This window comes from Myxocyprinus asiaticus, chromosome 26 (genome assembly GCF_019703515.2).
Source record: "Myxocyprinus asiaticus isolate MX2 ecotype Aquarium Trade chromosome 26, UBuf_Myxa_2, whole genome shotgun sequence".
In the NCBI taxonomy this organism is placed as follows: Eukaryota; Metazoa; Chordata; class Actinopteri; order Cypriniformes; family Catostomidae; genus Myxocyprinus; species Myxocyprinus asiaticus.
This window is the reverse complement of record NC_059369.1, coordinates 18062218-18079316: the sequence shown is the minus strand read 5'-3', so window position 1 is coordinate 18079316 and position 17099 is coordinate 18062218. Positions and strand designations below refer to the sequence as shown.

The window sequence follows — 17099 nt, the reverse complement described above, 5'->3', positions numbered from 1 at the left end:
AGGCTCTAGTATTTCCCAAAACTGTAACAATGGCCGTGTCTCGTTTCGATGGCTGCATCCTAGGTAGGATGCGTCCTTTGAAGGCTGCAGTATACCGAGCGTCCTCCTTTAAACAAGCCTCATTTAAACGAGACGGCCTTCGTAGGATGAACGGAAAAGGAACGTAACATGGTTGCTATGACAGCACGCCACTCTTTAACAAGCACGAGCGCTTCAAGTGAGAAGAGAACAAAGTCCCTTTAGAAGGGAATGTATGAGGTAAATTTTAGGAGAGTTATAAAGATGTAAAGAGAAAAGAAAATAGATTTTGCAGGTGTACTTTTAGTCTAATACTTTATTTTAATTATATATTAATATAATTATACATATTATATACTCTGCACCCATCTACTGAGGTACTTCAACTTGGGAATTAACATTACTTGCGTTTCAACATCATATTTACAGGCAAATTGGCGTTATGTTTTTTAGACATTTCCGTTGAAGCAAAGAATTGTGGGTTGTGACTGCCCACGAAGGATACACCTCATGCATCCTCCGAATTCCCATGAAAGAAGGTCACATTTGAAGGCTGCATTCGAAGTGTCCTACTCGCTTTTATGAAATGAGACAACCTCGATGACATATGCGGCCAACAAATGTGACCTCTGGAGGATGCATCCTTCCAAACGAGACACAGCCAACAACTCCATCTGGCCCTGGGGTTTTACCTGTTTTTATGGTTCTTAATGCTGCAAATAACTCCTCAAATGTAATAGGTTGACTAAGTTGATCCGACTTATTTAAGGTTAGTTGTGGAAGATGTACTTGTTGAAAAAATAAATGTGTGCTACACTCTGGCTAGTACAACTCTGACTGGTCTTTAAAAGCAATATTAATCTCTCTAGGGTCAGTTACCACGCCTTTTGTGGGCGAATAAATGGTATCAATAATGGCCCGGGACTCACTTTAAGTTTTAATGCCAATAACTTACTGGGTCTTGGTCCATTATAGTATTAGTTTTGCCTAACTCTGTGCATAATAATTTCAGCCTTCCTTCGAAGAAGATCATTCAGTTTAGCTCTAGAGCTCTTTAGTGTTAATTCAACAGTCTTTGAATATTTATTTATCTTTACTGCTCTTGAGGGTGACACAATTGTTCTAGTTCCTCAATTTGGGCTTTCTTTGCTTTGTTTAAAAAAGAGATTGAGAAATCTCTAATAAAACCTTTTGCAGCCATCCATACCATCTAATGATTGTTCACACTATTGAGATTAATATTAAGAAATTTCTTCATTTCGTTCCTAAATTCCATTAAGAATATAGAGTTCTTTAAAAGTGTTGTATTGAATTGCCATCTGGGGGTTCTATCATGTAAATGATAAAGACATTTAGACAGTATCGGGTTTTGATTGGACAGTACAGCTGGAAGTATAATAATGCTCTCAAAGCATCTCTGGATTTCATGCGAACACAAAATATAATCAATCCTGGAATGTGTCTGGTGTCTTGAAGAGAAGAAAGTATAGTCCCTAACAGATGGGTTTTGAACTTGCCAAGGATCTACAAGGTTGATCGTTTGTATAAAGGTATTAAAGAGCCCATGTTATGCTCATTTACAGGTTCATAATTTTATTTTGGGGGGTCTACAAGAATAGGTTTACATGCTTTAATGTTCAAAAAACAAATTATTTTTCTCATACTGTACATTGCTGCAGCACCTGTTTTCACTCTCTGTCTGAAATGCTCTGTTGTAGCTCCTGTCTCTTTAAAGCCCAGTCTTCTCTGATTGGTCAGCTGGCCCAGTCTGTTGTGATTGGTCAACCGCTTAGAGCGTGTGTCGGAAATGTAACGCCCCTTACCATAACCGAGTTTCAGCTCCCGAGGCTTCCTGAGCAGTGCATTCCTGAAGCGGGCATTATGAAAATGTGTTACATGGTGACGTAGCTATGTCACGGAAGTAATGGCTGGACTGCAAACCAGGCGTTTCGGGCAGTTCAGGAGCAGTGTTTTCTGTTGGAGAGTGTAACTCCCTTTGGCGTGGACTTTGTGCTTTGTAACTTTGCAGACTTTTTACATGCACAAACAGCTATATTACACATTAAAGGAAAGGTAAAATCCCAAAAAGCATAATAGGGCCTCTTTAAAACGTATTGATGTTGACTCTTGAGACTTAGAATATGTGGTGGTGGATTTATCAAGAACCAAGTCAGCATCCGCATTCATCATTTAAAAACAGTAATTGACTGGTAATCCAGGGGAAGAAATTCCATCAAAAGCCGCCGGTACATATACTGAGACAAAAGCTATTTTCCTGCCTTGAATATTTGTGCAGAAAAAAACGAAGCCTGCCTGATTTCTCATCACTGGTCTTTTCAACGATGAGAGGACAGTTTTGTTTAACAAGTATGAGGGACCCCTTTGTTTTTAAGTCATCACTAGATGCTGTCGTGACCTTTTAAAAAAATTTCTGAATGCGAGAAATATCTACTGTACGTAGATGTGATTCTTGAACTACAACCACATCTATGTTGCACCTGTGCAAGCTCTCCAGAAACTTTATTCTCTTTGTAGGACTATTTAACCCTCTGATATTAATAGAGATACAGTAATTGAAATATTAGCCAATGGGTCATACATTTTAACTACAGTGTTGATCATCTGGTGCCTTAGTTTAGACACAACATGTTTGACAGCACAGTTTGTTATAATAACCGAACAATTATAACAATTATAATAACCCCCCCCCCTACACACACACACGTTTTGTGATCTGTAAGATACACACACTCCTTCCCAGAAATCATCTCTCAAAAACATCAGGTTAATAAAGATAAGAAAAACAAACAAAAACAAAAAAGCTCTTACTAAAATAAAAATACTCCTGCATAGGTCTGACTTGCTGTTTGACATAACCACAGCATTAAAGAACAAAATATCAATGAACATATTAAATAATACACATGCCAGCCAGGTACATGATTGTCCTTTCGGGGGTGAACACTAAACTGACAGTCAGTCAAATCATACTTTTCCTTCTTGTATCGGTTACCATCAACAAAAGTCAGCTGCCGTTTTGCCCACGGGTTGTTTGCAATCTGCAAATGGAATTCATCCACTTCTTGTGCGTTGCACGCAGTATGGCTGGATAGATGAGAACTGATGGGATTCCCGCTGCCCGCAACTCCTTCCGCATGTCAGCAAAAGCTCTTCGTTTTTGTGAAGTGTAGGCACTGTAATCCGCAAAACATTTCAATGATATCTCCATCCAGGATGGGTCCCCTCTTTCTCGCCTCTCTGGCTCAGTCCAGTATAGCTTGACGGTCTTGATATCTTAGCACTTTGAAGATCATGGTACGGCCTGTCTCTGGGTTTTTTGTTTGGCCATAGATGCGTTGAGCACATTCGGTCTCAATCGGCCCTTTACGCAGTGCGGGAAGCCACTTAGGGAGCTTTTCTTGAAAAAATCGGATCACCACCTTCGCGATTCGGTGCAAGCCCAACAATCTGAACATTATTTCCATATCTTCCAATTCTGCTAGATTCCCCAGGAGTTTTGACACATCTGACTATGTCTTGCTTCGGGCCTCTTGTCTCACGCTGGACTTGTCCACTTAATCAATAAGGCCACGAACAGTCGCCATCTGCGATTGAAACTCTTCTTTTAAAGACTGTAGGCCATGAATTACATTTATCATCGCATGCTGAACAGCATTTTGGACAATTTCCTCTAGAATATCCTGTTGTTTCGTCAGCGCAGTGCTTGCCGTCTGCCATGTCTTCACTGTGAGCTGATGACTTCATTCTCTTTCCAGACGGAGTAGCAGCACATGAGGATGGCAGTTTCTTTTTTGTGTTCATTTTGAAACAGAGCACTCGTTTACAAGTATAAACAGAACTAATTTTGCATACTAAATGTTAAATACTGTATGAGGGAGTGTAACAGGAGTTCTAGTGATCTGCAGCCATCCGGTATGAAGCATCACGTGATCGACTCTTCTACTTAAGTACCTCAATACTCTCTCCATTTTACACAAATGTGGGGACATCTGGGACGCGAAAGGTCAGCTACAATTTGCAATATACATAACATTCTGTATGGAAACGGCTCAAGGGCAGATTTCTTTCGTGTTAAACCAAAACTCATGCAACAATGTTTTTTTTTTTTTTTTAAGAATGACATTATGACGCACACCATTTCATCGGTAAAAGGCCATTTGAATGGAAATGAGCCGGAGGCAGCAATGTTTGCAACATTTTTTTTTTTTTTTTTTTTACATATTTTCACATTGTCGATAACAGAACAGTGTAAAAAGTGGATGGAGTTATTAAATTATTAAGATTATGATAAAGTAAATTTTGGTTGTATCCAACCTTTGCCTGCAACTGTATTTTGGAAATGTCTGTGATTTGCAGGACATTCCTTGGAGTATCTCACTCCCTGAAGCAGTTTCTGTCAAATACACTTAGAATATCCCACAACAGTGTCCGTATCAACCAATCAGAAAGCCCCTCACAGCAGTGCTTTTTGGTACTGGGCTGAGTGAGGGTGGACATGATGTCCTGACAACAGCTCAGGGCATTTCCTCTAGACAATATGCAGCTCAAAATAAGTGGCTCAGCATCAGCCTGCCTTGTTTTTTTTTTTTTTTTTCAGTGCTATCCTGTGAAGTGCAAGTGTAGCATTTTCAGATAAATTCATCACAGCTGGGCTAAAATGGATACACAGCTTAGGTTTGGACTTGCGTGAGTGCAGTTTTCTTGCCCTCTGGGTTTTTTATCCCTGAATGGCAGTGGTCACTTTTAATTGTGATTGTTTAGCAGAAGACCAATGTGTTTTATAGTATATTGCCTGTAGCCTTTTGCCTAGCGCACACTGCAAAACTAAAGCTGGTTTCCCTGCACACATTTAAAGGGATAGTTTATTGTGTGCAGGCCCCCCAAAATAAAAAAGTAAAATTCTGTCATCATTTACTCATTCTCATGTTGAGACAATTACTTTCTTCCATGGAACATAAAAGCAAACGTTAGGCAGCCCTCATTATCTGGGACAGACCCTGAGTATTATAACTCAATCAGTTCAGACAGCAAACAAGAGGTCACAGAGGACAAGTGAGTAAGAGGGGCCCAATCCACCACCTTGCATGTGTGTGTGTGTATTTGTGAATCACAGATGTCACCAGAGCGCACCATAGATTAGAGTGATTGATGTATGGGTCGGGGACTTTTTCTTCACAAGGTCGTGTAAGTGAGTATAAAGCCGGGGCCAGGAGGAAGGAATTCTTTGTGATTTGAGTGACTGACAGTTGATGACGATTGGTGAAGGCCTTTTGAACTGAGAAGTTCAAGTGTTTTGTCCTTAGTGGCAGACAACTGCAGGTGTTAAGCTGCTTCAAACTACTATGAATCATTTCAAACACCATTCCCCTTGCAAAAATTCAACTATTACTAGGGTAAAATGTATAATTATAGATGATAGGTATGAGGCGTGCCATTCCAAATGACTCTTTTGATGGATGGTGGAGATGGATAATATGTGTTAAGGTCACAAAACATGCCAAGAACATGTCCTGGTCATATTTCTCCCCAAAATATAAAATATTTAAAAATATTTTTTTTTACTTTTTATTTATTTATTTATTTTTTTAACTTCATATAGTACAATAAAATGGCTGTTTTGTAGTAATGAGAATCTAAAGAATATCACCATTGCCCATAACAGGAAAATTTGCTTGATTCTCATGAAAATAATGTCACAATGTACATAATCCTTCTGGTCATTAAAATGACTTTATGTTCTTTACAAAAAATATTATATCTTATTTTATTGTTTTGATATTGGGGTGAAGTATCACCTGGAAATGTTTTCTAGAGAATCACCCACATATTCATTGGCCAAACTACTCATTGAATATGGTTACGATATCACTTATCTATCCTGTTTGTTTCTAACATCAGTTAATGACATCAAGATCACATCACAATGTTGATGATAAATATGACTATTATAAGGAGAAGGAGAAATTAAAAGGATGAGAAAGGGGAAAAGTAACCATAAAAAAGCCGGTCTTCCTACCAGTGAGTGGGTGAACTCAGGTGCGTGGTCGTTCCTGTCTGTGATGGTGATGGTAGCTGTTGCAGTTCCTGTCAGTCCAACTTCACTTCCTGCCATGTCCTTGGCCACTATCTCTAGCTCATACTGTGTGGTTGGGAGAGTCTACAGTCATAGAAAAATCAAGGTTAGAAGAGTCTCGCTAAAACATCATGCACAAGTTACTTTTTTATAGAACTTAGAGGGAGTGTAGGTGTGGTTCAAGGTAACCAAGCTTAAGTGGCTTAATTTGTGAACAAGTAATTATTCAACAACTGCTTCAGTGCTTGTTAGTGCTGTCAATGTGCAATGATAACCAGCACCTTCTTTTAATGAGTGTTGTCAATTAACTAATAAAATGGAGCAAATAAGATCAGCCAATCATTTTATTAAAGTAATGAATTTTAAGGGATAGTCCACCCAAATATGAAAATTCTGTCATGATATACTGTACTCTTGACATCCTCTTGTCGATCCAAACCCATAAGACATTCCTTCTTTAGTGGAACAGATGAGGAGACAAAAGACAGAATGTTAGCCTCAGTCACCATTCACTGTCAATGCATATTGTTTTCCATTTAATTATTTTATGTTCCACAGAAGAAAGAAATGCCATACTGGTTTGGAACAACATGATGGTGATTAATTGATAACAAAATTTTCATTTTTGGGCAAACTATCCCTTTAACTCAAAATAAACAGAAATAACTTCACATTGAAAAATCTAGCATTTCACCATTTACACTAAAAATGCTAAAGTCAGTCAGTACACACAAAATTATTGCACATGATTTACTAGTAGTCTATGATATCCTTTTACTTAAATATCCTTTTGCTTATTAAAATGTATTCATGCATAAGGGCTTCTTACACAAGGGACAATGTTGGAACAATGATAAAGGCTTCATGCAAGATCATCGCCGTTCCCTGACAGGTGCTTGTCTACATAAATGTCAAGTTTCAGTCACTTTTCAAAGGAAGAATAGAAAAGAAAAACATTGAAAATGTCAATTACACCCACATCAACTTTTCTACAAGGACATGTCCTTAGTCGGAATGTTTAGTAGTGAGTTAAAGAGAAAGAAATAGTGAGATAGAATGGGAGGGAGAGACTATTTGCTAAACAGTTAATTAATAAAAGTGCTCACGTAAAAGAGAGAATTGAAAACATCCAGAGGATATCAGCATTTTTATTTAAAACATGCTTTTCTTAAATAGTTTTACATGGCTTTAGCGATCATAGTTTTCATAGAGATAATCAAAGGCAGAGGACAAAAACGAATTCTTGAAACCCAGTTTGAAAAGAAGGCAAAGTTATTTCACAGATATTTCAAGAGAAATATCCTGCAATAACTGCATGAATAATACATCACAACAAAACGTAGAGAAATGGGCACAAAAGTGGTAGCACTTTATAAAAAGGTTACATTTGTTAACTTTAGTAAATGCATTAGGGATCATGAACTAACAATGAAAAATATATGTTAACAGTATTAATTAATCTTCGTTAATGTTAATCAAAATATATTTTTCATTATTAGTTCATGTTAGTTCATAGTGCATTAACTAATGTTAACCAGTACAACTTTTGATTTAAAAAAATTTGTAAGAATGCTGAAATTAACATTTACCGAGATTAATAAATGCTGTAAAAGTTTTGTTCATTCTATTTTTATTTTATTTTTTTTCCATTTATTTTTTTCATGTTAACTAATGTTGTTAAATTATGTTAACAAATGGAACATCATTTTAAAGTGTTACCACAAAAGCTTTATTTATGGCACTTTTCCACTGCATGTTACGGTTCGACTCGACTCAACTCTGCTCACTTTACTTTTCTGAGCTTGCTTTTCTACTGCAGTTTAGTGCAGCCTCAACGTGGGTGGGGTTATAGGCTGATCATCATAGTTGCGCCGCCTCTTCGCATCACCCCATCCAGCTCTCGTTGGATCCTCTCCTCGGCTACTAACGAGAGGAACGTCTGCACCTCGTTTATTGACCACGGCGTGGTTTTGTGCACAGCCATTTCTTTTTACAATTTTAAAGTCACGTGAACAAATGATACTGTTAATCGCTGTTGCTAACTTTAAAACTAGCGGGCTGATGTCCCGTGTCGCAAATCAAGTGACGCTGGTAGTGACGATTCTCTCTGACCAATCAGTGATCTGCAGGGTTTTGACGTCACATTTAGTATCGGCTCAGCTCGCTTGGAACCTCGACCGAGGTGGTACTAAAAAAAAGTACCAGGTACTATCCACAGTGGAAAACCCCCAAAAAGCGAGCAGAGTCGAGTCAAGCCGTACTGTGCAGTGGAAAAGCCCCTTTAGACACCTGTCTCAGACACAAAAGAGAAGGTATCGAAATGTATGAAAAAAAATCTTAAGTGGTTAAAACTACTCTCTGTCCAAAACCACCCATTCAGCATGTGGGAAATCAGACTATTCCAGATGAAAAGCCAGATATTCATAACTCCAAGACAACAATAATTTGTTAAAATAAGTCAACCCTACTGGAAAGCCATGATGGCACATTACACAGGGAGGTGCTGTTCATGCTAACATTTATTTCCTTTATTGAAATCCCACTCAGCACAGTGTTAAGTACCACATGCTTAATAAAACCTATTCATCTGTTTCGCATAATGCCCAGGAGGTCCCTACTGCAGTCATTTACCCATGGTGCATTTTATTTCAATAAATTACATTGCCACAGAAGACTGTGATTCTGACAACACTGCAATTAATTAACTAAAGAATTACAGAATATTGTGAAATTTAAGACTATGAATAGACTATCTTTAAAGTGAAACAAGAGAGAAATGTAATTAATTTTTTTCTGTTTGACTGAGTAAAACTCCTCCCAGAGCTCTTTAATTGTAATTCAAATAAGAAAATAATTGCACTTTAATTTACGGTACGTGTACTTTCAGTATACTTACAGTGTACTTACCCAAGAAATTACTGAGTAATATTAGGTAACTACATCTACTAAATATGGGTTAAGGTTAGGGTTGGTGTAAGGTTTAGGGTTAGGTTAGTACCTAGTAATTACTATAGTTGTTGTATTTATATAGCACGCAAATGTAGAACAGTACTGTAAAATAAAGTGCCACCAAAATAATTGTGAAATAAAAACCATCTGGCAAGGGAAGACCAATGATCTCATCTAAATCCATGACAAATGATAATGTGATATGAGTTTTAAATCATCCCAAACTGCTTCAAAGTGGAACAGAAAGTGAGATAGAAACTTATATTACTTTTGTATTTTTCAAAATAAGGGGTCTAATATGGAACCAAAAAAATAAAAATAAATAGTTGCAACTTTACAGCCCTTTATAGCAAAACAGGTCTGGGGGCAGGTAGAACCTTATACTGTAATACTAAGGCACTTTTATGCACACTGACTTACAGTACATTCAAGATGCACATTTTTATCAGTCTGTGTGGTCTCTAGAATCGAACCTATGACCTTGCATTGGTAGTGCCATATTCTACCAGTTGAGCTTCTGAAACGAAGTATAAAGAAGAAAAATAGTAATTATAGCATTTGTTTAACAAGTGTGCAATTTACAGTGTTTTACACACCTGGCTCTACAAATGTTTGCTTAACAGGTTTTATTTTCATGCAATGTAGAAACTTTGGCCCCGTTTACACCTGGTATTAAGATGGATTTGGGCGATCTGTTTGAAACAGGACAACACTAAAAACAGGTGTAAATGGTGTCCAAAACGTTTTGAGATTTGTCCACTTCAACCACATTCGGTGGTGGTTGAATTTGGTTGAAAACACATGTGACCACACTGGGCTTGTAGTGTAAACGCTCATTTGTTTGAATTAATTGTGTGCTTTATTATCATGAAGTAATACACTGATGTAGTGTTTTATGTACTGTATGTTGTTGACACAAGTAGTTGCTGAGATGAGACCGGAGACATAGGATCTATTTGCAGGCTTTAATAAAAATGATGACCCCCCCCCCCCCCCACCCCCACCTTTAAGGGGCAACTCCTTGGCTGAGGAGAGCAGGAAAGTGACTAGGTGGCAGGGAGGAGACCCCAGGGTAAGGATTGGGTCAGGAGGTCTGGGAGGCAGCCTCAGTGCTGGGATAGAGTTGGGAGGCCTGGGAGGCAGCCACAGAGTGGGGACTGGGTCAGGAGGCCTGGGAGGTGGCCACAGAGCGGGAACAGGGTCAGGAGGCCTGGGAGTCAGCCACAAATCAGGGACCGGGTCAGGAAGCCTGGGAGGCAGCCACAGAGCTAGGACTGGGTCAGGAGGCCTGGGAGGTGGCCACAGGGAAGGGACTGGGTCAGGTGGTGGAGCCGCTAGAGGAGGGGCGGGCAGAACCGCTGTAAGAGGAGTCTCTGGGAGGGCGGACAGAACCACTGGAGAAGTCTCTGGAGGAGTGGGCAGAAAGGCTGGAGGAGTCTCTGGAGGAGCAGGCAGAATGGCTGGAGTCATCGTCTCTGGAGGAGCAGGTGGAACCACTGGAAGGGGAGTCTCTGGAGGAGCGGGCGGAACCGCTGGAAGAGGAGTCTCTGGAGGAACGGGCGGAACCGCTGGAAGAGTCGTCGTCTCTGGGGAGGGGGCAGAACCGCTGAAGGAGTCATCTCTAGAGAAGCGGGTGGTGCCGTGGAAGACTTTGAGGGTGGAGCCAGTAGAGGCTCGACGAAGGCAGGCGGAGACAGGAGAGGCTCGAGGGGTGGAGCCATGGAAGGCTCTAAGGGCGGAGCCATGGAAGGCGGAGCCGTGGAAGGTGGAGCTGTGGAAGGCTCAAGGGACGGCTACATGATTCAGTTCGTACACTGGCCACCTCACTTCCAGTTTGAAATTAATCTTCCCTCCCAAATTCACTAGTTGGGGAAATTAACCATTACTAATCACACTTTAGGGGTGTATATTGAATGCTGTCACCGTCCTGTGTGGTCTGTGACATCCTAATTATTTTCATCTCTCCCAAATTCACTAGTTGGGGAAATTAATCATTACAGATCACACTTGAGGTGTGTATTGGATGCTGTCACCACCCTGTGTGGTCTGTGACATTCTGATTATTTCCTTCCTCATTACTATTCACACTTTGAGGCATGAATTGAATGCTGTGCACAACCGCTTCCCGGTGGTGAGAGGTGCTCAGTCTTATCTAGCGAGCGAGCGAGCCGACACGCCATTTTCCTGCTCCATGGATGAGGGCGGGCCCTCATGACCATGTCCGACTGAGTCTGATGGTCGGACATGGCTGCACGATTCAGTTCGTACGACGGCCACCGTTTGATGTTAATCTTCCCTCCTGAATTCAGGGAAATTAATCATTACTTATCACACTTGAGGTGTGTATTGGATGCTATCACCACCCTGTGTGGTCTGTGACTAATTATTATCCTAATTATTTTCCTTCCTCAAAATGTTGTTTCTGTGTATTGCATTCAATAAGAACGTTCTCACAATTGCATGAGTTGCACAAACATTCTGCTACATGCTCCAATATGGAATGCCAAAAGGGACATATTTCACCAATGGTGTCCTATAATCCACAGTCCCATTAAAAAGTGGGATGTGATGGTGCAGTGTGCAGAAAATTCCCAATCTCCTCACAGAAAACATGATAGAGATTGTTTAGATATTTAATACCCTGTGGTCTGTCCTAGCTCCTTGCACGTTCACAAAGTGCATCGATGCAGTACTCGCCCTTCTGAAACGTGCACATCACGGCATACACATTTTGAACTACATCGATAACTGGCTATTACTGGCCCAATCAGAGGCTCTATTATGCCAGCACTGGGACTTATTGCTCCAACATCTGAACAGCTTGGGCATCAAATGTCAACTCAGCGAAGAGCACACTCTCCCCCAGCCAACAAATCTCCTTTTTAGGAGTGCGTCTCGACTCCGTGAGCAAGCGCGCGCATCTCAAGAGCGAGTGAGCGCATTCAGGCCCTTCTCCAGTGTCTGTCTCAGTTCAAGCTGTGTGAACACTTCCTCTGAAGCTGTTTCAAAAAGCAATGGGACTTATGGCAGCAGCATCTGCCGTCATTCCATTAGGTCTCTTACACGAGACCTCTTCAGTGCTGGCTCAAGCGCCATGTGCCACAGCATGCTTAGCACCATGGGCGCATGTGTATCACTATATCTAGCCGCTGTCTAGCTGCTCTAGCACCTTGGACAGCTCCTGCCTTCTACCAGCAAGGTGTCATGCTGGGGCAGATTTTGAGGCAGAAAGTGGTGACCACGGACGCTTCCAACACAGGTTGGGGGGCGGTGTGTGATGGACGCCTGGCTTTTGGCACCTGGACAGGTGTGCAGAGGGTGTGGCACATCAGCTGCCTGGATCTGTCAGCTGTTCTAGCCTTAAAGGCTTTTCAGTCCGAAATAGCAAATTATCATGTTCTAATTCGCTCAGACAACACGACTTGGCATGCATAAACCACCAAGGTGGAATTTGTTCCCTAACAATGATGAGACTGACACATCACTTCCTCCTGTGGAGCAAGCTCCATCTCCTCTCCCTGTGAATGACATGTCCCAGGCTGTCTGAATTATTGTGCAGACTTATTGTCACGCCAAGGGAAGATGCTGGGTGAATGGAGATTTCATCCTCAGACTGTCTGGAGGACTTGGGGAATTTTCAGCAAAGCGGAGATCGATCTATTTGCCTCTGTGGAGAACGCTGTCCCCTCTGGTAATCCAAGTCCCAAGCTCTGCTAGGAGTAGACGAAATGGCCCACAAATGGCTTGCAAAACGCAAATACGCATTTCCCCCAGCATGCCTCCTTCACTCTGTCATATGCAAAGTCCAAGATGACAAGGAAACGATTCTATTGGTTGCGTCGTAGTGGCCCAACCAGTCCTGTTTTCAAGAAATGATAGAGATTTTGGACAGCCCTCCAAGGGAAATACCGCTGAGGAGGGATCACCTCTCTCAAGCGTAAAGCACAATCTGGCATCCCCAGCCCCAGCTGTGGAACCTGCATGTGTGGCTCCTGAACGGGTCGTGCTAAACGTAACAGATCTGACTCAGTTGGTTATGAACACCATTTTACAGGCAAGAGCGACATCTACAAGATGCCTCTATGCACTGAAATGGAATGCGTTCACTAATTGGTGCTTTTCACATAGCAAAGACCCAGTGACCTGACCATACTTGAAATTCTCAAATTTCTTCAAGAGTGATTGGACGCAGAGCTCACTCCCTCAATGCTCAAAGTTTATGTGGCGACTTTATCTGCATATCACGCACCCAAAGCTGGCACCTCTATAGGCAATCGTGATTTATTAAAAGTTAATTAGGGGAGCGAGGCAGCTGAATCCCCCTTGCCCAGCTACAGTTCTGACTTGGGACCTAGCTTTGATCCTAAAAGAGCTCACGGGGACCCCCTTCGAGCCTCTGGACTCTGTTGAATTGCGTGTGCTTTCTATTAAGGCTGCATTACTGCTGGCTCTGGCCTCAGTAAAACGGGTCAGTGATTTGCAAGCACTGTCAGTCAACAATTCATGTCTGGAGTTTGGTCCGGAACTTTCAAAAGCTACTGTCAAATCCAGAAAAGGCTATGTGCTTAAGGTTCTAACCATGCCCTTCAGAGCCTTTTTCCCTCCTCCATTTAATTCAGATGAGAAACAGTCCTTGCATTTGTTATGCCCTGTGTGAGTGCTAAACACATACGCTGAGCACACTCGCCAGTTCAGACAGTCTGACCAGCTCTTTGTGTGCTATGTAGGATGCATGAAAGGAATGTCCATCTCCAAGCAAAGACTTTCTCACTGGATCGTTAATGCAATCGCCCTGGCTTATGAGTTGCAGGGTGCAAATTGCCCAATTGGTGTTAAAGCATACTCAACTAGAGGCATGGCCTCTTCATGGGCATTGACGAACAGCCTGTCCTTACAAGACAAATGATTTTCGGCATGATGGTCTTCTCAAAACACATTCGCTAGGTTTTACAACCTAGATGTGACATCTCTCTCTCATCGCAATTCCTCTCTGTCTAGAGCACTTGCTATTTCATTGACCAAACATACATTTATGCCCCTCTTCTAGTACGGGCTCCCAGTCATTTTACACAACCGCCTGCATTCAGGCTGTTGAATCTCCCTAAGTCACAAGCACTTTCATTATAAATAAAACTAACTTTCCGACTGAGCTTGTGAAGAGATTAATTCATACTATATGGCCATAATTCATATATATATTCAGAGTGTTTCCCTCCTGGCTCACCATGAGGGTCATTCACTTGCAGTATACTCATGTTGGTCGCCGTCCCGCGGGACTGCGGCATCATGATTCCTCTCTGGGAAGGTTATGTCGTGTAGTGCGGCGTGATGGGTATCTGTTCCCCATAGCGTCAGCTTAGTGACACAATGTCAAGTGTACTGAATCATAAGCGAACATCTCGGTTACTTATGTAACCTCGGTTCCCCGAGATGAAGGGAACGAGACTTGCGTAAGCTGGCCACACTACGGACTCAGGGTTTTTTGAGGTTCGAGCGATGTGCTCTTTGTCCCTCAGTTAGAAAATTTTGAAGAATGGTGTTTGCGTGCCCGCTTTTATACCGGACAGCTTCATGCCTAAAAGGGCAGCGCTAAAACACCATAGCCAATCCTGGCGTTATTGTAGAAAGGTTTCAACTAGGTCGTGTAGAAGGACACTCCCATAGCTTCAGCTTAGTGATGCAATGTCTCGTTCCCTTCATCTTAGGGAACCGAGGTTACATACGTAACCAAGACGTATCTGTTTTTAAGGCATTTGATGCAAATTAAACACACGTCCTCGCTGCTACAGTGTTTAATGTCGGTGGTCAAAACAGCTTTCTGTGCTTTCTGTGCTAGTGTCACCTGTTCTGCTGGCTTTGGAAACTGCAGCAGCTCCTGACGTGATTCACAGCTCAAATTTTACTGGTCGGGGCATTTCTTCGGCAGGAGAATTTTTTTTTTGGCACACTCCATGTAAAAAAAAAAAAAAAAAGCTTAGCTTTGTTGACGTGCAATTCGGCTTGAAAGTTCGTTCCAGGTGTGAAGGGCTCGTTAGGAATCCATTGTTACCGAATTTTTTTTTAATTGAGGCAAGAAATCGTAACGATGGTTCGTGTTTGGTGTGAAAAGGCCTTTAAACTTGAAACAACAAGAAGCTACCCTCATCACATGGTACAACTGCATTACAATGCAGCCAAAGCCAACAAACAGTAAGTGCATTGCTTCCGACTGCAAACAGCTGAGATTGGTTGGGAAGGCTGTCACTGACAAATGGCTCAGAATTTACTTACTGCTGATAAACAGATGGTACTTCACAGACCTGTGACTTGAAAAAAGAAGACAAACCCAGCTGTATAAGAGGGAGGTGAGAGATTAAATCTGTGTCATCAAAGGCTTGCACGAAACTCGAGTTGAGTAACAACATCTTAGTGAGTCGAGAATCTCTTGTGTTTACCAGCTCAGATCTATCACGCTGATGCACCTGTGACCTCCCCATGTGCCTTTGAAGGTCATAAAAGACAAAACCTGCGAAAACATCATCTGGAACACTGGCAAAATATTTAGGGTATGTTGGTAAATGCAATACAAGACTACAGGTTAACGCTGAATAAAAATTATGTCATCATTAACTCAACCTCATGTTGTTTCAAACCAGTATGATGTTCTTTCGTCTGCGGGACACAAACTGAGATAGTAGTCAGAATAAGAGCCTCAGTCACCTTTCATTGTATGAAATATAAAACACAGATGCAATGAAAGTGAATGGTGACTTGGGCTGACAGTCCCACACATTTCGCCAAACACTTCCTTTTTATTCGACAGGAAAAAGAAAGGAATACAGGTTTGGAACAACATGAGGGTATCATGACATAATTTTGATTTTTGGATGAGCTGTCCCTTTACATTACTATCCCTTGCATACAACTTTACATTGCATAACAATCTGGTTATGACGTCCCAGTTATGGCAATCATTTCAAGATGCTGGATCCGGACTCTGTAGCTGCGACAGATGAATAAAATTCTGTGCGTTTAAATCAGACTCAAAGCAATCAATAATAGTACAGCACAATAGATCAAGGCTTTTTCCATGGGCAGAGTGTCTAAAGAATTAAGTAATCCAAGCTTTGGAAGGTGGAAATATATGTGCGGTGGTGAGATGGAATTGGCTCTGACCAGCTGAACGAGATACCACCTAGGTGTGATGTCATAATTATGCTTCTGTTGCCTCTTTTTGTCCTCTCAAGGGCTTTGAAAGCTAGCGTCTACCTTTCTCAGCCCCTCAGCCTATTCACCTGTCTCCCTTTCATTGCTCAAGAACCAGCTAAAATGTTGAATAAACTATAACAGGCTGTCTTATGTAGGGAATATCTCTATCAAGCCATTTCAACTTTCTACAGGCCATGTCATCTTTCTAACAATCTCACTTTTGTTCTCGCTGGTTTTCTTTGCACTTGCCTCCCCTCAATGTGCTGTTATGCATAGTTCAGCTTTAACTAAGTTTGACTAAGTTGTAGATATGCTAATGTATCCTGTTCTTCAAATCGGAGGTTTAATTTGATTTAATACTTCTGCAGAGTACAGCGCAAATGACTGCAGTGTGGATAGTTTTATTGTTCCGTGTTTCCACTGAAACGCTGGGATGTAAGAAGCGCATTATTCTCATTTGACTTTCATATTTTTTTCTTATTCCAACATTGATGAAAGCTGTCATTTTTCTCTCTGCCATTTCATCTTCTCTCACTTGATGTTGAAGATTTGTGTTGCTTTTTTTTTTTTTTTTTTACGCATGAAGCTCTCAGTATAGTACATATGATGGTATTAAATCATTGTAATTCAACTCATCAAGTTCACATTAACACACTGGTCCTTCAATGCAGGCACATCTTGAACACATTTGCAAGAAATGTATATATCCCATTTACTAATAATGTTAAGAAATAACTTTTATCTATTAGTTTTATATTGTCTTTTATGGCGATTATCAAACATTGATTAATATTTAGGATGATATAAATGTAAAAGCCACCTTCCCAAGAACATTTTTGACTATAATGAA

At 41.1% G+C, this 17099-nt stretch overlaps 1 protein-coding gene across 1 annotated transcript in view; it reads right to left on the bottom strand.

Annotated features, from left to right (window-relative positions):
- Positions 1-17099, bottom strand: part of LOC127417265 (cadherin-13-like) — a 596890-nt gene that overhangs the window by 136610 nt on the left and 443181 nt on the right. Inside the window, exon 8 of the mRNA XM_051657154.1 lies at positions 6056-6196. Within this exon, the coding sequence (XP_051513114.1) occupies positions 6056-6196 (141 nt within the window). The remainder of the gene's footprint in view (positions 1-6055; positions 6197-17099) is intronic.